General features: G+C 51.5%; 9 protein-coding genes across 9 annotated transcripts; 6 read left to right on the forward strand and 3 right to left on the reverse strand.

Annotated features, from left to right (window-relative positions):
* Nucleotides 1–630: 630 nt before the first annotated feature.
* Nucleotides 631–2260, forward strand: TGAM01_v205448 (histidine acid phosphatase; the record flags this gene model as incomplete). Its single annotated transcript, XM_018802763.1, has 2 exons — nt 631–857; nt 940–2260. 2 exons carry the CDS (start codon nt 631–633, stop codon nt 2258–2260), a joined length of 1548 nt encoding a protein of 515 aa, XP_018663880.1.
* A 1112-nt stretch (nt 2261–3372) lies between these two features.
* TGAM01_v205449 (hypothetical protein) lies at nt 3373–3969 on the forward strand (the record flags this gene model as incomplete). The annotated part of the gene is made up of 1 exon (XM_018802764.2): nt 3373–3969. One exon carries the CDS (start codon nt 3373–3375, stop codon nt 3967–3969), a length of 597 nt encoding a protein of 198 aa, XP_018663881.2.
* Nucleotides 3970–4763: 794 nt separating this feature from the next.
* Nucleotides 4764–5875, forward strand: TGAM01_v205450 (inositol monophosphatase 2; the record flags this gene model as incomplete). Its single annotated transcript, XM_018802765.1, has 3 exons — nt 4764–4881; nt 4975–5133; nt 5259–5875. 3 exons carry the CDS (start codon nt 4764–4766, stop codon nt 5873–5875), a joined length of 894 nt encoding a protein of 297 aa, XP_018663882.1.
* A 343-nt stretch (nt 5876–6218) lies between these two features.
* TGAM01_v205451 (major facilitator superfamily transporter) lies at nt 6219–8015 on the reverse strand (the record flags this gene model as incomplete). The annotated part of the gene is made up of 2 exons (XM_018802766.1): nt 6219–7537; nt 7634–8015. 2 exons carry the CDS (start codon nt 8013–8015, stop codon nt 6219–6221), a joined length of 1701 nt encoding a protein of 566 aa, XP_018663883.1.
* Nucleotides 8016–9745: 1730 nt separating this feature from the next.
* On the reverse strand, nt 9746–11004 carry TGAM01_v205452 (hypothetical protein; the record flags this gene model as incomplete). Its single annotated transcript, XM_018802767.1, has 3 exons — nt 9746–9845; nt 9913–10673; nt 10744–11004. The coding sequence occupies 3 exons, from the start codon at nt 11002–11004 to the stop codon at nt 9746–9748; spliced, it is 1122 nt and encodes a 373-aa protein (XP_018663884.1).
* A 1354-nt stretch (nt 11005–12358) lies between these two features.
* On the forward strand, nt 12359–14806 carry TGAM01_v205453 (hypothetical protein; the record flags this gene model as incomplete). The annotated part of the gene is made up of 1 exon (XM_018802768.1): nt 12359–14806. One exon carries the CDS (start codon nt 12359–12361, stop codon nt 14804–14806), a length of 2448 nt encoding a protein of 815 aa, XP_018663885.1.
* Nucleotides 14807–15189: 383 nt separating this feature from the next.
* Nucleotides 15190–16338, reverse strand: TGAM01_v205454 (hypothetical protein; the record flags this gene model as incomplete). The annotated part of the gene is made up of 1 exon (XM_018802769.1): nt 15190–16338. The coding sequence occupies one exon, from the start codon at nt 16336–16338 to the stop codon at nt 15190–15192; it is 1149 nt and encodes a 382-aa protein (XP_018663886.1).
* A 495-nt stretch (nt 16339–16833) lies between these two features.
* On the forward strand, nt 16834–17168 carry TGAM01_v205455 (hypothetical protein; the record flags this gene model as incomplete). The annotated part of the gene is made up of 3 exons (XM_018802770.1): nt 16834–16836; nt 16894–16913; nt 16985–17168. The coding sequence occupies 3 exons, from the start codon at nt 16834–16836 to the stop codon at nt 17166–17168; spliced, it is 207 nt and encodes a 68-aa protein (XP_018663887.1).
* Nucleotides 17169–19261: 2093 nt separating this feature from the next.
* On the forward strand, nt 19262–21118 carry TGAM01_v205456 (hypothetical protein; the record flags this gene model as incomplete). The annotated part of the gene is made up of 3 exons (XM_018802771.2): nt 19262–19405; nt 19466–20019; nt 20083–21118. The coding sequence occupies 3 exons, from the start codon at nt 19262–19264 to the stop codon at nt 21116–21118; spliced, it is 1734 nt and encodes a 577-aa protein (XP_018663888.2).
* Nucleotides 21119–21436: the final 318 nt, after the last annotated feature.

The following is a 21436-nucleotide window of genomic DNA, read 5'->3' on the forward strand; positions in this document are numbered from 1 at the left end:
TTTGCTATCCCGTCTTTCACAAACGCTAGACACTTCGCATGACATTCCAAGCGGCTCACGCTCCCCCAAGTTGGAGTGCTCGGCGCTGCCTTGTGCTCTAATGCGCTGCACAGGCTCCTTTCTGAGACATGCCTGACTTGGACAGACACTTTTTTTCACTCTTCGCTCAGGCACACCAAAGATGCTCGAAGCGCCTCCTGCAGGAACAAGTATCTGACTAATTCTAGGATGGACGCTGAAATGAGTACGGTTCACGGTCATTGGCCATGGCGCTTTACATAAGCCACGCGTGTTTTTAGGCGTGCGCCACCAAAGCTTGGCCACTGAAGCTCAGTGAGTTCTAGAAAAGCTTCAATTGCACAAAACGATGAGCGAGTTCTAATCATTACGAGTCACGCTCTATTTCATTCCTTTTCTTCTTTCCACGTTTCTCGTTTTCCTTTCTTTTTTCTTTTCTATTCTGGAGTCTGAATAAGCGAATCTGGTCACAAGCCTTTCCCTGCTTTGGACACGCTCTGTCGTTGGGCTCCTACTGAGCAAGCCAAGATAAGATACGCTTTGGCGTTCTGTTGAATTCACTCTTTTGGCGTCGTCTCTCACCGCTGCGTTGCAGCATAGAACTCCACAGCCATGTCGTTCTCCAGGATATTGGCCTCTATCAAAGGCGCTGTGTCGCGGGACACATACAAGTACAGTGCTATTCCAGAGCAGTTGAGTCGACGGCCATCGAGTCGACGACAGCGTAGCAGCGAATCTGCCGCTTTAGCAGCATCGTCACAGGGCCGAGAAAAGTTGATCAAGATGTCACTTGGAGGAATGGCCCTTTTCGCCATATTATTGACCACGGTCTCACTTGGGTAGGTAAAGTCGCAGGGCTAGGAAAAGAAGCAAGGATAGGAGGCCGTCTGCGAAGAAGAGCTAACATGATATCACCGAAAGGCGATTCAACTCGGGCTCGGCTTGCGAGTTGGTTGGAAACTGTACGACAGATGTGTCGCATATTTGGGGCCAGTACTCGCCAGTCTTCTCGGTCCCGTCAACCATCGATGCAGCAGTTCCGCAGGAGTGTAATGTGACTTTTGCGCAGATTTTATCGCGGCATGGAGCGCGAGCACCGACTAAGAACAAGTCGGATGTCTACAAAGCTATGATCGAACGCATCCAAAGCTCTGTGAAGGAGTACGGCAAAGGATACGAATTCCTCAAAGACTACGACTACAACCTTGGCGCTGATGATCTCACGCCGTTTGGGGAACAGCAGCTGGTTGACTCTGGAATCGCCTTTTACAAGCGCTACCAAGGCTTGGCATCTGAATCTGACCCGTTCGTTAGAACAGCAGGATCTGACCGAGTGATTGTATCGGGCCAGCGGTTCGTTGAGGGGTACTATAAAACCCAAGGTCGCGATGCTTTCAGCCCAACGAAGGGCATCCTTGTGCTTCCCGAAGACTATGGATTCAACAACAGCCTAAATCATGGAGCCTGCCCGGCATTTGAAGATGGACCGATATCCGAGATTCGCGATCAAAACCAGAAAACTTGGCTGGGAGTCTTTGGACCTGCGATTAATCGGAGGCTCAACAACAAACTGCCAGGCGCAAACCTGACCCTGACCGAGACGATCTTTATGATGGACTTGTGCCCCTTTAACACGGTAGCAACCACAACTGCTGCGCTATCCGACTTTTGCAGGCTCTTCTCGATAGATGAGTGGGCCAGCTACGACTACTTTCAATCATTGGATAAATGGTACGGCTATGGGCGAGGCAATCCGTTGGGCCCATCCCAGGGTGTCGGATTTGGCAACGAACTGATTGCCCGGCTCACTGGCACGCCTGTGGACGACCGCACGACAACAAACTCAACGCTCGACTCTTCTCCCGTAACCTTCCCTCTGAACAGGACGCTGTACGCGGACTTTTCTCACGACAACACAATGTCATCCATATTTGCTGCGCTGGGGCTGTTCAACGCAACAATGGACCTACCGCTCAAGTACAAAGTATCACCTCGACGCCTCCACGGCTTTTCGGCCGCTTGGGCGGTCCCGTTCGCTGCCCGCTTATATGTAGAGAAGATGCAGTGCGGCGACTCAAGCGAGGAGCTAGTGCGAGTGATTCTCAACGACCGGGTGGTTCCTTTGCGGACGTGCAACCCTGATAGGCTGGGGCGGTGTAAGCTGAGAGGCTTTGTTGATAGCCTCAAGTTCATAAGGAGCGGGGGGCTGTGGGATCAGTGCCCTTTGACGGCTGATGTTTGAATGTGTGAGCGGTTGAAGCGCTCCTCTTTCGTACGAACTTTTTCTATTGAAATGCTTTTTGTGGATTTATTTGAATTTTGGCGTGCGTTTATACCACATCAGCAGATGATTATGAGGGATTACCACTTGCTAGAGTCAGTGAAGAAACGTTGAAACTCTACAGGCTAGAGGATAAAGTAGTAGAAAGTGCTCTCTACAAAACAGATCGCATAAGACTAGATACAGTAAGAAGATTCTCACAGGGCTGATACGTCTGTATGAATTGCTTCTCTGAGGCCTCGAGTATTTAAGTGAGCCGCTTGGGCTATTAATAGCACCCGAGCTCGCACCAATGGCTGCCGCTTACCTGAGGCATTGTTTCGCACCATCTCCTTAACGCGTATAGAAGGATGGGAAACTGAGGTTTTACGAACTTTTACGAGCCAGTAGAGACAATTATAGCGATGATGACGGAGCGTTAGTCCCCTAACGAGCAGGGGCTCCCTGCGTATTTTAGGCGCAGGTACCGAGCCCAGATGCTCTACAGGGTTCTTGTCCATTCGTAGCCCCGATAAGGCCGGGCAGGTGTTTCTCTCCAGCACAAAAGCACTAAGCGGCCTAAAGCGGTAGCTCGACGTCAGCACTTCTCCAAACCAGTTCCAAGCTACGAACCTACTCAGTTCAGATCCAAAAAAACATTTGCGCACGGCGTTGGAAAATAACAATTACCAAATGGTTGGGACTGTGCGGACCCGAGAATCGTTGCATCTACTGAGTTGATCGTTTCGCGCTGCGTCTATTTTCTGAGCCATCTCGTGGGACGACGAGCAAAGACCCAAAGCTAGCAGACCATGGTTTCGACCGCAGGAGGCATCGTCATCGCGGTTGTGGTGATTCTAGTGGCGGCGGCCATTGGATGGGTTGTGTTTTCGCAACTGCGAGCGCGCAGACTAGGAGTGAGTTTTTTCCTACTTTCCCTTCTCATTCTTCTTACCGCTTTGCTTTTCCCGTGCTTGGAGAGACAGGCGATGATCCGACGGCGCATGGCAGTCTTCGGCAGCATCGCAAAGCCTCTTCGGGAGCGACGGCAGAGCAACGACACCGCAGCGACGAAATGACCCTGGCTGACAACAATGGCAATCTCACAGCTCCCGCCTCCCAGCTTATCGTCATACCTACCATGGCGTAAACCAGACACGCCGTACGGCCCCCCGAAGCCGGCTCGCGGCGGCGTCGTCGGATGGTTCAACGACATTGTGCGCAAGTTCAAGCATCGCAACGACCGGTCAGCAGCCGGCGCCTACGAGCAGTCTGGCCCTCGAGGCAACCGCGGCTTTGGGCCTCTGGACCCGGACGATGCGTGGGACGCGAGAGTCGGCAACGAGGCGGATGGATACGGCTACTACGAGCAGGAGCTGGGAGGACACACCGAGTACACGGGCGCGAGCTACGACAGCGGCCATCTCGGTTCAGTGCCCGCCGCGCATGTGGGCTACGACGAAGACGTGGAGCGAGGCCGACGGCCCAGTCGAGATGCTGGAGCTGCCACGGCCGCAACAGCAGCGTCGCAGAGAAACCCTTTCGATGACGATGCGCAGACGAGCCTCAGGGGCGTCAGTCCTCGGCCGATGGATGCGGCGGGAGGAGCGGCGCACAAGACGGGCGAACGACCGGGAAGTTCTGGCAGTAGCTTTGCCGAGCGGAGGTCAATATTCAGAGAAGACGTTTAAAGAGAAATGCGGTCGATGGAGGAAGTGAGGTTGGGCACGGTGGGTGTTAGATAAGAAATGGGAAGGGGAAGCAGAGAGACATGATGGACGAAAAGAAGGCTGCACAGCTTTCTATGAAGAAAACCTTGATTTATTTTTGCTAAGGATACGGTGCCTCGGTGGCTTTTTACTCTTTTTCCGCCTTTTTTTTTTTTTTTTTTAATGTCTTTATGTTTCTCTTTTTTTAAAGTGGGAAAAGCTGGAAACAGGTTTGCATCACAACATACATCCACTTATGTACTGTACCCAAGGTAGGAAAGCTTTGTTGTTTTCATTGCGGGATGAGAGGATGGAAATGAATTACGCTTTTTTGCTTTCTTCTCGGGGGGGCTTGGCTTAGTGATGGAGTCTTTTATCTACGAATGGTAACTGATAGTGAAGATGGATACACGAACTTCATAATGACTTTTTCCCCAGATTTTGCATGCTGCTGGTAGATTGCGGTAAACAGAGAACGCTGCTTTCTGTAGCCAAAACTCGTATCAGCCATCAAGCTACGCCAGCCAAGAAAAGCCCCACGTTGTACGTATTTTTGCCCCTCCAGTTTCCACAGCGCAGCGGGTTTAGAGGCCCCTCCTTAGGTAGTAGGTAGCTGGCCATTTCGATCCTCTCATCTCACTTTCATTGCTTGATATTCTATCATTCGCTCTTGACTCAGTTGCGGCCAATTGATAGTCGTGAGAAAAAAGGGGAAACGACATTCCATTCCGAAATCAGAATTACGAAGAAGAGAAAGAGACAGAGGAAGTACTGCAATGGCGGACATCAACCTCCAAGCTGTTCATGATGAACTGGTCCTCGTGGCGTATGAGGCCGGACGCATGATTCTATCCGCCAACCCAGCAGATATTGGAACAGGGACGAAACTCAACTGTACGTGATGGGAAAATCATCTTTATTTCCGTGTTGCTATTCATTGTTACACTATGATATATGCATTGGGCCAATGAGCTGACGTACTTGCAGCCGTGGACATTGTCACAGAAGTCGACCAGGCCGTCGAGAAAATGGTCTCGTCGCGCCTCTCAACGGCCTACCCCGAGTTTTCCTTCATGGGCGAGGAGACTTACAAGCCTGGGACTAAGCTTGGCCCTGAGCCGACATTTGTCGTTGACCCCATTGATGGTGAGTTCTCATCTCATTTCACTTGGCTTTCACCTCGATTACAGCACTTCTCCCCTGTTTTCCTATCATAATTAGCAGCATCATAAATGATATTGTATTGTACTTATACTTCCCCCTTTCCCCAGGAACCACAAACTTCATCCATTCCTTCCCCAACGCCTGCATCTCCCTCGGCCTCGCCATCAACCGCGAGCCCGTCATCGGCGTCATCTACAACCCCTACCAAGACCTGCTCTTCACAGCCATAAAGTCCCACGGCGCCTACATGACCCGCATCAAGGGCTCAACCCCCCAGAAGCTGCCCCTCGCCACGAGCCCCCGTCCCATCGAAGGCCTCGCCAACGCCCTCATCGCCATCGAATGGGGCTCCAACCGCGACGGGCCAAACTACGAGCTCAAGACGGAGGTGTTCAAGAAGCTCGCCGCCACCAAGGAGACGGGCGGCGCCATGGTGCATTCGCTCAGGTCGCTGGGCTCTGCGGCGCTCAACATTGCTGCGGTGGCGGCGGGCCAGATGGATGCCTACTGGGAGGGCGGATGCTGGGCGTGGGACGTCTGCGCTGGATGGTGCATTCTCAAGGAGGCTGGGGGTATCATGGCTGGAGGAAACCCTGGACAGTGGGATCCAGCGGTGGATGAGAGAAAGTATCTTGCTGTGAGGGGGGCGCCGAGCGGGCAGAAGGAGCTTGTGGAGGAGTTTTGGGGGGTTATTGGTGATGGGGCGATGGATTACTCTGTGTGAGAAGAGATGGGAATTTGAAGTTGGTCGGTATTTACCTGACATATAAAACTTGGGTATATATTCAGGGGAAGATACTGAGAGGGAAACGGATGGCAACTAGACAAGCATGAGATAAAGATTGCTTATAGAATATGATATTGCCTTGCTTCATTCTCTAACTTTTCATTACATTATATGCTTGTATACTATCAATCATTTTGAAATACTTCTTAACACTCGTTTCTCATGCTTGCTTCATGAAAAAAATGCAGCTTTTCCCAAACCTTTTAGTAATTCATCCACCTCGTATCAACAACCATCTCCCCCCTTCTATTAGATACTCATATAACTTACTCTTTCCACTTCACTGCGCAAACTTGCTCATAGCCCTCAACTTGGGGCCATAAAACCACAAAAAGATGGGGCTCGGCCACCCAATCCCAATCGCAACCGCAGCCAGCACCGTCCCGCCAATGCCATATCCAAGCTTGTTATACATTGCCGGCGCAAACAGCGGGAACCCAAAGCCCGCCAGACTCCGCAGCACAGTCACGGCGCTGATGGCGCTGGCCGCGTACCGCGTGTACGAGTCCACTATGTATCCCTGGGTGCATTGGAAGCCGATGATGATGCTGGCGCCGAACACCACGGCGCCAATGTTGGGCCCGATCCAGTGCGTGTGCGCCTCTGCGGTCCAGCTGTAGATGAGGATGCCAATGGGCAATAGGATGGCGCCGGGGATGAGCATCGGCACGCGGAACTCAGGCCGGCCGGGCCCGCCGTCGGGGACGTAGCGGCGCTTGAGGGCGGCGTAGATGCGGTCCTGCAGCGGCGCGCAGATCTGGGCCCCCAGGAAGAAGCCGAGGCCGAGGGAGATGTAGTTGAGGCCTGCGATGCCGGGGCTCTCGTGGTACTCGTTGGCCCAGAGCGAGGCAAAGGTCGAGAGGACCAGGTACGTCACGCCGTAGAGGAACATCATGTACAGCGACATGATCTGCACAATAGGCTGCGTGACCAACAGGCGGAACGGCCGAGTCAGCGCCGTCGTCAGCGTCTGAAATACAGTCCGATCTGGGCGATCGTATTCAGTCACGAGATTCGTGTTGCCCGTCTCCTTCATCAGCGCCTTCTTCTTGCGCTGCAGCAGCACCGGCGCGTACGTCTCCTGCAGGAAGAAGACGCCCGCCGTCTGGATCACGCCGCACGCAATCGTCGTGCTGTAGAAGACCCATCGCCACGTCGTCCGGTCCGTCACCCAGCCGCCGGCAATCGGGCCCAGCGCCGGGCCCAGCAGCGGCATCAGCGAGTAGATGCTCATGGCCTTGCCCCTCTGCTCGGCGTTGAATAGGTCGCCCAGCACGCCGCCGCCAATGGCCAGGGGCGCGGATCCTCCGATGCCCGCGAGGAAGCGGAAGACGAACATCTGCGCCTCGGTCCGGGCGAGGCCGCAGCCCAGGTTGAAGAGCAGGAACCACAGGTTGGAGATTTGCAGGATGATGGTGCGGCCGTAGAGCTCTGAGAGGGGTCCCCACATCAGGGGCCCGAGGGCGTAGGCGGCGACGAAGATGGAGAGCACGAGGGCGCTTTCGATTTCCTCGGTGATGTGCAGGTCTTTGCTGATTTGGGGGAGGCCGGGGGCCACCATGGATGAGGCAACGGGAGAGATGAGGGTGAAGCAGGAGACTATAACAACGTTAGTTTTCTCTCTCTTTTACTTGGGTATTTATGAGCTTCATTGTATATTCTGATATTAGTAGCTGCGAAACATAGGCAACTTACCGCAGAAGACTGCCGCCCACTTCCTCTTGAGCAGCCAGTTCTTTGGATTCTCCGGGTCATCAGGTCCCGTCCACTTCACCACATTCGGGTCGTCGATTCTGACCGTGGGCGTCTTCTCAATAGCATCGTCCCCTCGCTCCAGATCCCTCTGATTCGCAATGCCATCTCGCACCTCGGACACTGTTCGGGATATCGACACGCCCGGAGCACTTCGTTCAGAGGCATCAATGGTTGAGGAGTTGTCCGAGTCGGAGAGCGTTGTTGAGTACTCGTGCTTCTCGTGGTCCAAGTTATGGCCTCTTGCTTCTTCTTCATCTTTGCTGTGGCGACGAGGTGCTGAGGTGATGTCCTCTGACTTGCGTTCTGGAGTAGTTCCCGACATTCTCATAAACTTTTTCATCCAAATGCCGATCTTTATAAGCAGTGTGAGCTGGAACAGTGACTTTTCATGTTATTGGGCCTTTAACGTCGTTCTCTTTTAATTAAAAGAACAATAATCCGTTGTGACAAATCATCCAGCCACGGAAAGAAGTACAACAGCTCAAAACGCCTCTCCCACCGCAAACGGAAATCTTGGGTCGCAAACGTGAAGCAACGCCGCTTGTTATACTGTTCAACTATACAAAAAGGAAAACAGAGTCCCAAAAAGAGCACGCGACACCAAGTAGAATCGATACCAATCTCGAAAACTCGATGACGTTTTGTTGTAAGTCGAATGAAATGGGCGTAGGCCTCCAACTAAATAAAAAAAAAACCAGAAACAAGATCGCAGGAAAAAAAAAAAAGAGTACCAACAAGGAATACAGCCTCATCGCAAAACAGGGCACGGGATCCGGGAATTTCTGTTACATAGCTGGAATCCACATCTCCTTTCTCTTCCAGCAAAATGCCCGCCGACACTTGACCGCACGGCAGCTTCATCCGATCGAAACTGGAGATCGGGATGCCGCCTTTTTTGCCAACCATCGCCGATACGGCACCGATGATAGAGGCCGGAAGGCGAATAAAAAGACGAGAATACTTCCCCAGTTACCTATTTGGTAGCCTCGGCCGACCTCCGTAGTTTAAAAGGCAACAAAGGTCCCGGCTTTAAAGGGGACCGCAACGGTTTTTGCTGGGTCTTGTGCGTGAAAATGCCCACGGAAACTCCGCTGCGAAAGTCGCTTAGCAATGCGCACCGTCATACGCTTCCTATCTGGGCTAAAACCGCTAATCACGCGCAGATACGAGTGACACGAAGAAGTGATAAGAAGGCGAGGAAGAGAGCGCCATCGCATCCATGCAACAGGGCGAAGCAGAATCAAGGCAAGAAAATAAGCATCGCAAAGATCATCATCGTCCGAACCTACGGTCTTATGTCTGCTTGTGGTAGATAGGTTCAAGCTTGCGGAAACTTTAAAGTAAACGCCTAAAGCTACCGGATTTAGTGAGCGGCCTCTGTTAGCTGCGCGGTTCCATGGCAATGGCTGTCATGTTTCGTTTTTTCCAACTTTGCCTCAACAAGGGAGGGGGGTTCAGCAAACACTGCCTCTGCATGGCTTCTGAAATCTGAAATAAAATGGAGAGATCCTAGGATCTTGCAATCTGATTTTCAACAGCTTGCCGACAGCGGATGACCAGATTGGCTGACTCACTCATTCGTGATGACCGTGGGATCGAAAACTACAGGGATATAGCGAGACCAACACAACACGACATATTTTGACAGTAAGCCATATTGGGCACAGAGTGTCGATGGATTCTCTTGTTCGAAATAACCTGTCGTCACGGAGAAAACAAAAGGCTCAACGCATAATGAAACGAGAAAGTGCAGCTTTAATATGTTTGCTGCTATGGATTGACCAACTATCTCAGTCAAAAACCCACTCTGTTGGTGGAAAACCGTGCCCATGAAATCGATACATACTCGATACCCGAAACAAACTGGAATATTTTCGCAATATTAAACCCATAAATTGTTGATTTGGGTAACCCGGAGCCAGATGCAGATAACCCTAACTCGTGCATGGCTGGTCTGATGAATGAACACACTCAGGCCAAGTGCTATCCAGCACCTCTAGCCTGGGCTGAGGAAAAGGCGAATTGAAACTCTGTCTACCCTCGACAGCCTATTCACTCGTCCTTGGTATCAACCTTCTTGGCCGCTGGTGCGGCAGCAGCGTCGTCCTCGCGGGGTCTCTTCTGGTTGGTTGCGGCAGCATCCACGGGTTTCCTAGTCAGTGCGTTAGTGTTGCCCATTTCAAACTTCAAACTTCCTGATAGCAGTTGGGGTTGCTTACTCTTGTCTGTTTGAGTCGCGGTCGCGACGTCCACCATCACGGCCACCCCGACCTCGTCCACCACGGCCACGGCCACGACCTCCACGACCGCCTCTGAAGCCGCTCTTCTGGTCCTGGTCTCGTCGCTTCTTCCAGTCATCCTTATCTCCAGAGCGAGTGTTCTTCTTGCCGAAATCACGGCCTTCGTAGAACTTCTTTTGTGTCGTAGCACTTGGGACAAGTTTTCCTTGCTTGATGAGATCGCTCTTCTCCTCGCAGTAATCATGCTTAGACATGATCTTCAGGTCGTGCTCCTTCCACTTGGGAGCAGGGTCCAAGGCAAGGAAGTTCTTGGCTGTTTCCTCATCGGCAAAGGTAACGAAGACAGAACCTTTGAATAGGCTCTCGTTGGTACGGCGAAGCTTCAAGCCGTTGACCTCGCCAAACTGGGTAAAGAAGCTTTCGAGCTCGAATTGAGTGTCCGGCTGCTCGTCTCCAAACCCCTTCACATAGACAGTGGCAGCCTCGGCCTTGGCCTTGGAGGCGGGGACAGGCTTGTAGGGGACCTTGCGTTTGACCACCTCTTTGCCTTCCTCCCCAGAGACTTCAAGGAACTTGCTCTCCTTGAGAGCAGCAACGACAGCACTGTAAGGTTGGAAAATTCGCATACGTTTAAATGAGTGTATCTTCTCGATCGGCATCGGTTTGTTCTCTGAGCCTCCGCAAGTCTCCCACATGAATTTGTCTTGAGGAAAGTTCCAGTCGCCAAAGTAAAACTCAACCTGTTTTTGCACCCTCCAATTAGTAAGAGCGGTTTTCTTCCTGACTTTTGTTTGATTGGGCTTTCATTACCTGTTTTCTGATTTCCTCGGGCTCATCAGCCACCTTGCGGGCAGTGGCATCGAACTTGCGATTATTTTGTAGGTTTTCGCGGTCAATCTTAGCCGTCGTCTTCAGAATGTTGGGGCCATCTTTCTTCTCAGTCTCGGCCACCTCAGGCTGCTCAGCCGCAGCTTGTTCCTCGACGGGAGCGATGGGAGTTTCCTCAGCAGGAGTTTCCTCAACGGGAGCGACAGCCTCGGTAGGGTTCTGTACAGCCTCTGATTCGCTCATGATGGATATCTGAGGATGAGATGTGGAAGAAGAGAAGTGGTTGCAATTGAGAAAGGATTCGCGATCGAGGGAGAAATAAGGCGATATGCTGGCAAATCTGCTGAAGCGAGAAGAAGTGAGTAACTCTGGCAACCCACTGGAGAGAGGGCAAGCAGCAAGTAATAGAAGATTGCTCGCAGTTGACAAGCTGTGTTACCGCCAAAAGAAATCAATCGCTGACTCACCTTTATGTGATATGACTTGTCACCTACAAGAAAATTTCTGAAAAGAGAAAGACTGCGGTGGCTGGTGTCCCAGAGGCTGATAAATGGAGGTTGGAGATGCAGCGATTCCGTCGCGAAGGAAAAAAAAAAAGTTATTTGGGGCGCAAAAATATGCGAGATCTGCTGTGCTCCACTAAAAAGGCGGCAACCCCACCACCTGCCCATCCACTAAGAGGTACCTGCTGGCAACTCGGAACGAGCCGCTATCTGATATGTGTTGTGTGCGATAATCAGCCAGCTGCGAAATTTGGGGGCTTGTGCTTAAAGGTACACTCGAGGTACTCATGGAGTGCTGACTACGGGGGTAAGAGCACTGGCAACTTTTGAATTGGCTGGTAGGCGCGCGACTCACATGCAATCCAGAGATGAACGCAAGCAAGCTGATAGAAAGCTGCAAAAGACCGGTATCTTGTCAATCTTTATTCAGTAGTATGCAACCAGTGATTGCAAAATAGTTTCAGAATTCCCATTATGAATTGAAATTGGTCAAGACTGGAAGCTTAGAGAACAGCCACATGTGTACCATGCCCGGTGCCTTTGAGATGCGTCACTAATCCTGGCCAAAGAGTCATTGTCCGTCTTCTACTAGGCTGCCATGGCCTAGTAGGCAGTACGAGCCTGGGCAAATTCCTCTTCCCTTTCCAATGTCAAGGTTACCAAAAGAGAGAAAGATAAGTGAGCTGCTGTGAGTGTCTGGCGAGAAGATAAGAGAGCAGGAAAAACCAGTAGGTCCATTTAGCCCCATCTATGGCGGTAGCTTCCACATGCTAAACTGCTGGCTGCATTACAGTGGCGGTCCTTATAAGAAAACCGAGCTACTTTCGCATTGACGTAACATCTACGCCAACGAAGGTAGCGCTGCCTTCAGTGATTTTGTCCCATCACGCGATAAATTTGATTTGATATATGATTGCATTTGCGACAATTGCATTCTGTTGTGCCAACCCATTCGCCTCCACAGCCCGCAAGCAATGAAGATTTCATAAGCTGAGCACGTCTGATTTCGAGGCGAATGTTGTTGTCTTTTTATCGGCAATTTGGCTAGTTGGAGCTGTTGTGCGTTGAGCAGAGCCTCAACAAATAACGCCGCCATGAGGTATCCCGCGAAATTACCAAGGCCGTTGATATCCCTCAACACGTGCCTACGAGCCACAAATCGTCCGCCAGCATATCTTGCCCAATTAGACCGCGGCTTCTTCACACAATCAAAACGTCAGTTGAAACGCCAACAACGTACAAGCACACCTGCTGTCGTACTCTCTGTCGGACTCTTCATTTGGTGGCTCTACCCATCAGAAGAGTTTGCAAGCTTGTCTGAGACGCAAAAGGCTGATAGAAACAAACAAGGGAGACGAGATGGCGGCGTTGATGAGTCCAGCAAGCTCGTCACTGAAAAATCGGACAAGGGTGCATGGGCTTACTTTGCCCGGCAGTTCGAGTTTCTATCTGCCACGGCTGAGCTTGAATGGGCCAGCTTGTCGGACAGATTGGTTGATGCTATTCTTCCCGAATGGTCAAAGAACATACCCATGTACGTGAGGAAGCTCCAGAAGGAGCTATCAGTCTCTCCAGGATCGTTGGCAGATGAGATATGGCAAGAGGCTCATGACCCCTTGGTCAATCGCGAGATTCAATATTCCGCCAATGTGCGCGTCTCGGAGGAACTATGTGACGAGGAGAAAGAATATCTTTTAAGGCGGAAAATTGTCACCCGAGCAGCTCTGGCAAGCTACCTTGGACTCAAGGAAAAGGACATCAACCCTGACGATGTGCCTACCATTGCCATGTGCGGATCGGGAGGGGGCTTGCGCGCATTAATAGCAGGGAGCGGCTCCATGTATGCAACAGAGGAGGATGGACTATTTGACTGCGTCACTTATACCGCTGGTGTCAGTGGTTCCTGTTGGCTCCAGCTACTCTACCTCTCCTCATTCGCAAAAGGAAGTGTTGGCTCTCTCATACAGCACTTGAAAGCAAGATCATCTATCCACATAGCATATCCACCTACTGCCTTCCAATCTCTCACGTCTTTGCCGACAAACAAATACTTGCTGAGCGGATTGGTGGAGAAGTTGAAAGGAGATCCCAACGCCGACTTTGGGCTTGTCGATATATATGGACTTCTACTAGGCGCTAGATATCTGGTTCCAAGGGGTGAGCTGGGTGTCGATGCTAGAGATTTCAAATTGTCAAATCAGCGCATGTATTTACGACAAGGACAACATCCATTGCCCATATACACAGCAGTACGTCACGAAATCCCGGCAGCAGAGGCAACGGCCTCTCGAGACCCCGATTCATTGCCTACGGTGGAGGATATGAAGAAAGAGCCTTACTTTCAGTGGTTTGAAATCACCCCTTACGAGTTTTTCTGCGAGGAATTTTCCGCCGGGATACCGACGTGGGCCCTTGGCAGACGCTTTTTCGATGGCAAAGATGTGCCACCTGAGAATCAGTTTCATCTACCCGAGATCAGAACTCCTCTTCTGATGGGCATTTTTGGGAGCGCGTTTTGCGCAACTCTTAGCCACTACTATCGCGAGATTAGACCGCTTCTTAGAACGATTACTGGCTTTCAAACGATAGATCAGCTGGTCTCGGTACGGGACGACGACCTGAGCAAGGTACATCCCATAGATCCCGCCATCATTCCCAATTTTGCATACCAAATGTACGGAAAGCTGCCCAAGTCAACGCCGCCGAGTATCTTGGATGGAGAGTATATCCATCTTATGGATGCGGGTATGTCGAACAACTTGCCCATATACCCATTGCTACGGCCGGGTCGGAATGTCGACATCTTAGTCGCGTTTGATGCCTCTGCTGACATCAAAACTGACAATTGGCTTTCTGTGGCGGATGGCTTCGCCCGGCAACGAGGTATCAAGGGATGGCCGGTGGGAATAGGCTGGCCAAAGGATGAGACACCAGAGCAAACAAAAAAGGAATTGACTGAAGCCCAGGCTGCGACACCCGCCGAAGCAGAACAAAAAGTAGAAGAAGCCCAAGCTAAACAAAAGGATCTCCGCGAGGCTGCATCAAAGCAGGATGCCACCAAGCCGTCACAACAGGACGCGAAATTCAAGTTTAAGCCAGGCAACGAAAAAGCTGGGGAGCTCGGCTACTGTACTGTATGGGTAGGGACAACAGAAGAACGGTCTACGGACTCCCCGCCCATCACAAAGCCCGTCACTGATGATACCTCATGGCAATTGATGGAGCCTGATGCAGGTCTTGCTGTCGTCTACCTGCCTCTTCTCTCCAACGACAAGGTTCCCGGCGTCTCTCCTGGCACTTCGGACTTTTTGAGCACTTGGAATTTTGTCTACACCCCTGACCAGATAGACAGCGTCGTTAAGCTCGCCCGAGCCAATTATGACGAGGGCAAGGATCAGATCAAGGCCACCGTGCGTGCCGTATACGAGCGCAAAAAGCAGATGCGCGAGCAGGCCGAGACGCAGCGCCGACTTGACAGCTACACTGCCATGGCCAAAAAGGGTGAGGAATCTCTTCTTCATCACGGAGACCAATTCAGCTAGATCAAAGAGATAGCTCTCCCTCTTCTCTCCTTCTTTCCATAGCCTTCTAGCCTTCAGGAAAGCTCCTATTCTGGCTTGTATATCATACTGTATTATCCTTTTTCTTCGGATTTCATGTTATTTTCGCTGTTGGTTTCTCGTGCAAGAAAAGTTTCCAACTTATTTTTACAATATGCTTTGTATTATACAGTGGGGGAGGGCCTTTTTTCTAATAACCCAAGCCTACACGTCCCTACTTCATAAACCCAACCGTCACTCCCCCGTGCCTTCTCTTTTACCTCATTCAGTTCGTACACATATATATATACCTGAGATCCAGCCCAACCGGATATTTTTTTTAGTAACATTATTGCCACCATAGAGTAAAACAGCGCTTTATCCGCTTAGATGATTTCACCAATGTCGATGTGTGGCGCTGTCCAAGGTCTGGCGCCCTCTTCCATCATGTCGCTGGGCACTCGTACTTTGTTTCCTGGGCTGTACAGGTACCAGGCTTTGAGTGATGCCATGGAGGCCTTCCGGCGAGCTACATCCAAGCTAGGGCCGGCGCCTTCTCCGAGCTTCTCCTTGCCGCTGTAGATACCCACCACGTAAACGGGTGTGCGAGACAGTCGACCAGTCTCACTCTCCAATCGCGCAACGGGGGCCTCAAAGCCCTCTCGGGCACACAGCATGGCCAATTCGCGGGTTGGCAGTTTGAACTCAAAGAGTTTGGAAGGGTCGAGTTCTCGGGATAAGATGTGTGATTTGACAAAAGACTTGACCTCCTCACGGCCGCAGTGGGTATAAATGGCACCAATGACGGCCCGAACAACGGAACCAAACGCCTCGCTCTGAAGACCGCTGTACTCGAGCTTCTCGGGCTCGGAGCTGCTGACCTGGTCGCCAAAGTCGTCGTCCAGGACCACGCGGCTACTCAGTCCTCGTCTCCAGGGCTGTCCCTTGGCTGCTTCCGCACGGATATAGCCCCATCGTGTGTTGATCATCTGCTCATCGCTCGTCTTCCACTGCAGCAGACCGGAATCGACCTCCTCGCCGGGTGCAGCTGCAGACTCCACGCCCCACCTTCGAGCGATTTGCTGCAGGGACGCATCACCGGCATATGCTCTCAGAGCCTCGTATAGGATGGCCATGGGCAGGCGGGGCCACTTGCAGACAAGATACTCGTAGACATGGTAGTTGATGATTGTGCTTCCCAGGTACGCGAGGTTCGAGTTGTTGAAGTTGGGGTTGGCGTCGGCGGACGGCGTTACCAGGGCCCTCGCCAGGGTCTGGAGAGGGATCTTTCTGGGGAGGGAGAGTCGCGCGTGTAGGGCGGCGAGCTTGGCAGACTGCGCAGCACGGTCGAATGAGGGTGCGGGGAGGGGGGTTCGCTGTGAGTCGAGGTCTGGAGAGTCGTTGGCAGTGGCGGCTGGAGAGGTGGATTGGCACCGGACGGCGAGGAAGAGAGGCTGTCTAGTTGCTGCAATGCGGGCTCCGCAGCGAGCCTGGAGCAATTGGCCGCTCCATCGTGAAGGTCGTATCCTCTTCATGTGGTCGTGGTGGGGGAGAGATGTATATATATGTAAGATGGACGATGGTATGAAAGAAAAAAAAAAATTCCCCTCCAATGCCCCTCGAGGTCACGAATTGGGACGAGGACACCAGGTATAGCAACGCAAAAATAGAGCTAGAAAAAGGGGAAAAGAAGAATTACAAGGAAAAAGTGGTCGAAGTTGAGGCAGGGATCAGACGGTTTTCGCTGTCCCGGAGTGCCTTTGTCGGGAAAAGTTCTCTGCGTTCGATTTTGTCCAAAAAGTCGTGTGAGCCGTTTTGCCCACTCTCTGCTTTTTCGCAAGTTTCGGCGGGCGCACTACGGGCGGAATTACTTCGGGCCGGCGTCATTTCGCTGGCGCTGGTGCTGGCGGGCGGGAACTCTCTCGACGCTTCGCCTTTGACAGAGGCAGTCTTTTGCGAAACTGCTCGACTATCTGCTTCAATTGCGCACCAAGAGACTCTAAACAGACGTCTTTTGATACATACTCAAGATGGTAAGTTGACGAACAAGTCGAATCTTTGCTGAGATATGGGGTTAACCAAAGTACTAGGGTGGTGGTGCCAAAGTCCCGTAAGTTATGCCTCGAAACCGAAAAGACGAATTTTTGACCGTTTGAAATCGCGACGACTCACACGATATAGCTACCCCAAGCACGTCTGGTCGCCTGCTGGTGGTTGGTACGCTCAGCCTGCCAACTGGCGCGCCAACACGCTCATTGCCGGAGCCACCATGTTCGGCATTGTCGCCATTGTGTGGAAGTTCAGCGCCGACCGGGAAAGATGGGCGCACAAGCCAGAGCCGTGGGAATGGCACCCTAGCCGATAGTATGTGGTGTTTTGAATGCTGTGGGGAGGGGTTACGATCTTGCTAACGTGAAGTTTCTTTGATAGCTGGTCAAAGCAGTTGATTGAGTGGGACAAGGAGGATAAGCTGAAGGGGTCGAAGGAGTAAGGTTATTTGGGAAGAATTAATAGACGAACACTGTACAAATGCCATACGAACGAAAACAAATTTGAAGACAAGAAAAAAAAACACATGAAGCTACGATGCTCAGCGACCCCCTTTTGGAAAGTCTCTTTTGTTTCTATGTTACGGAATCGAAGCTTGGATCATGCGGACATACAATGTGATTGAATAGCCAGGGATCGAACTTACGGGAGGAGAAGCCAGCCTAGCAATCACCTGATATCACATATCAACACCCTTGAGTTGCTCTCACTGCATCGTCTTAGCTATCGCTTTGTTCGCTTCGGGTACCATCGACCTAACGGCATTCAAGTAGATTCTCGAGGCTGGGCAACATTACGGGCAGAATGACTAACAACAGCCTGACAGAAGTGCCATGCCATGTATCGGTATGAATTGGGAGCCTGAGGAAATGCGCTGAGTTCTCAATTTACGATTCATGCCTTAAACATGGTGCATTTGCCCGAGATTCGATATGTGAGAGCTCGAATGAATGAATGATGATGCTGCAATTTGATAGGCTCATCCAGGATTTTTCAACCCATTGACAGCGTATTTATAGCTTGGGCCGTAACAATAGTGATTCTAGTTGAGAGTACTGCACCTCAGCCTTATTCGGGTCTTGTAAGCCTAAGACTCTAATCAAGACGAGGACCAACAGGGTAGCTCTGTGTCGGAAGGCCGTTTTCTACGTGCTTCCACAGGCCCCGACTAATTCCACACCTGCATACATTTCTGCAGGGGGATAAATGCAAAGCAGACATGAGACGCCTAACAGAAGTGATATTCGGTCATCATGATACACGGACTTTACTCCGCACATCTAGCGTCGTAAAGTTGTGATGCGGCCAGAGCCGTTAGATACCAGTACTTGGACAACTTGTATAGATGACTTCCATACAACAGCTCAGAATGCTACCTTGACGAGAGCTCAGAAGACAGTCACATATTCGCTGCACGAGGATCCAATGATCCTACAAGAGGGGTAGTACTGCATTCTGCACGAAAACACAAGAAAAGTAAAGTAGAAGATAGATGGGCAAATAGAAAAGAGGCAAGGAGGAACAAGGCATTCTTATCGGAGTCTGGGGACGGCAATGATAATCTGCCTTGGCTGCTTGTGCCTAACTACGGCCATAAGACGGCTGGCTGATACATTCAAACAAACAGAAAGGCTGCATGCCATGCATATGCGGTGCGTGTCGTTCCCATCCAGCCTTTCAGTTGATCCTATGATGGCCTGTAGTTACAATGCCCTCTGCAGCCTAAACAGTTGAAGTTATAGAGCGGGCGGGCAGCTTCGCCGAGACTCCAGTACATCATCGGGCCTAATAAACGCACCTACTATCCGGTACCTGTGTCACAGCTCCCTGGGCCACTAAGGCGCCGCCATTCACTGACTCAACGAGCCTAGCCCAGGGTCCCAATAATCGCTGACAAAAACGTCACTCGCCTACCTCTTGATCATGTATCAAACATGATGTTGCACAAATACAATTAACCACCACTAGCATCTCGTGCCGCCAGCCCGTTTTTCAATATTGCTCTTTGCCTAATAATCTCCTCCTTTGGCGCACTCTGTCTTTTTCTTCTCTTCCTCATCACTTTGCGGCGCCTTATTTTCTTCCTTGGACAACCACCGTCACCGACAAGCTGGGGGCGACTTTTGAATTACGCTTCCTCCTCTCTTGAGCCCTCGGGGTCCTAGTATTTATCATTTCGCACGCCGCTTGCTGGTCCTTTCCTCCGGTTGCTTATCGCGTTCGCCCGGTACAATCTCCATCGCCATCTTCTTGCCTGTTGACGAAACGCCACCGAGTGATTTTGTTTGACGACCCTTTTCTTCCCTAATCTCTCTCTTTCGAGTGCGGTGGATTTTACCCGCTCCATCTCTCTGGCTGATACCAGCCGAGCGATCTCCGACATCGTTCTTTGGCCCATAGAAGGAACAAATGGCCTCTCCAGGTCACCCAAATGGGCACCTTGAAGCGACTGCCAGTCGTGAGGTAGTCTACTGCCATGCCTGTTCTAATGAATGGCATCGCGCGGACCACGGATTAGTATGCCCCGATTGCAGCAGCGAGGCCACGGAAATCGTAGGTTTTCTCCCCTGTCTTCTATTCTACTGATCTTATCTTGGCTAACACATCATATAGATAAGCTCAGATAGCGATCCTCGAGACTTTAATGACGGCTCGGCGTCGACATCACCCGAACTTCATGACCCATACCATTTCCACCACGAACATGACCACGACCACGACCACGACCACGACCACGACCACGACCACGACCACGACCACGACCACGATCATGGTGACGAACATGACCACGGCCATGATTCAGACCCCGACGAAGCTGATATAGAAGAACACATGGGCCCACATGGCTTTCATTACCGCCGCAGTGTTAGGGATCGACCAGGCTTTCCTCATCATGAACCCGATGTCGACCCGGTATTTGAACGCTTTATTGGCTTGATACACGATTTGTCACCACCACCACCGCCGCGCAGAACAGGAGGGCCTGGCATGTTTCAGCAACAACGAGGAGGCGAGGAGGGTCGATTTGGAGGCCCGCAAATCCATCGCGCTACATTCACGAACGGCAGTGGCAGTGCGTCTGTCACCATTTTCTCTGGGCCATCTTCGGGATTTTTTTCCTCGGGGGGGTCCCCTCCATACGACCACCATGGCGATCCGTTTCAAGCGTAAGTTGAACCACTACTATACGGCGAGCTACACGAGCTAATTTCTCTTTGCTCTATATACAGATTCTTTAACAACGTTCTGCGCGATGCGGCGCCTCCAGGAGGTGGTCGGGAGGCAGGGGGCGGCCACTCTCCAGGATTTGCGCGAGGACTACAGGAGATTTTGAATCTATTCAATCCGGCACACGCCATCTCAGGAGACGCCGTCTATTCTCAGGAAGCTTTGGACCAAATCATCACAAACCTTATGGAAGCGCATCCGCAATCAAACGCTGCACCGCCAGCGTCGACCGAAGCGCTTGCTAATCTGAGCCGACGACCTGTGGACGCTTCAATGTTGGATGGTGACTCAAAAACCGAATGCACCATCTGTATTGATGATATGAAGGTGGGTGACTTGGCCGCCTTCCTACCTTGTAAACACTGGTTTCACGAAGCATGCGTCGTTTTATGGCTCAAGGAACACAACACATGCCCGGTTTGCCGAGCGTCTATTGAAAAGAGTGGCGACGACAACAGCGGTATAAATGCAAACGGAAGTGCAAATGCACCCGGCCCTAGTGCATCAGGGCCATCACAACCGGATGATCAATCTGGGATTGGGCTGGACCGTAGCGGCCCGCTTCCAATCCCTGGCCCCCGACCATCCCAGCTCTCTCGGCCTCCAAGTCAAAGCCAGAGCCGGCTGAATGAGGCCATGCGAAGCATCTCATCGAGACAGCAGGAGCGGCAACAGCAACAAGAGCGTGAGCGTGAGAGGCATCGTGTCTGGGGTGTCTCGTCTCCAGCAGAGCGTCAGCGAGACGAAAGAGAGCGAGAAAGATCTCGGATATGGGGCGTACGGTCTTCATCAGGCTATGATACTTCACGAATGCAGCGCCGAAGCTCACGAAACTCTCTTTCCCCAACGAGCCCTAGAATGACTGTTGCGGATTACAGAGAGCGTCAGAGACAGGACAGTCCGCCACAAAACAGCCGCCGAGACGGAGATAACGCTGATACTGGTCGACAATCTGCTACCTCTGGAGCTCTAAACTGGCTTCGGGATAGATTTACCGGCGGAGGTTCAAGAGACGACTCCAACCGCGATGACCGTTGATATTGCTCATCCTTCTGCGCAAAACTTCATCCATCAGCAGCCTACAGCTGGAGTTCAGTGGTTCTATACTAGCTGTAAAGTTAGTTAGTATTGTACCCCCACATGTCTTCACCGACAAGGGTTGATGAGATGGACCAGCAGAGATTAGGATGAAGAAGGAAAATAACAACTAATAAACAAAGAGCAAGTAAAAAAAAACTTGAAATAAGGTTTCAAAATGACTGGTTTCACCGCACGTAGGTTTGCGGCGCAGATCGAATAATGACATGACGATAGAAGGCTATACACGACTCTGGAGATAAGATGCATGTAGCTCGC

This window comes from Trichoderma gamsii (assembly GCF_001481775.2).
Source record: "Trichoderma gamsii strain T6085 chromosome Unknown Scaffold_17.2, whole genome shotgun sequence".
In the NCBI taxonomy this organism is placed as follows: Eukaryota; Fungi; Ascomycota; class Sordariomycetes; order Hypocreales; family Hypocreaceae; genus Trichoderma; species Trichoderma gamsii.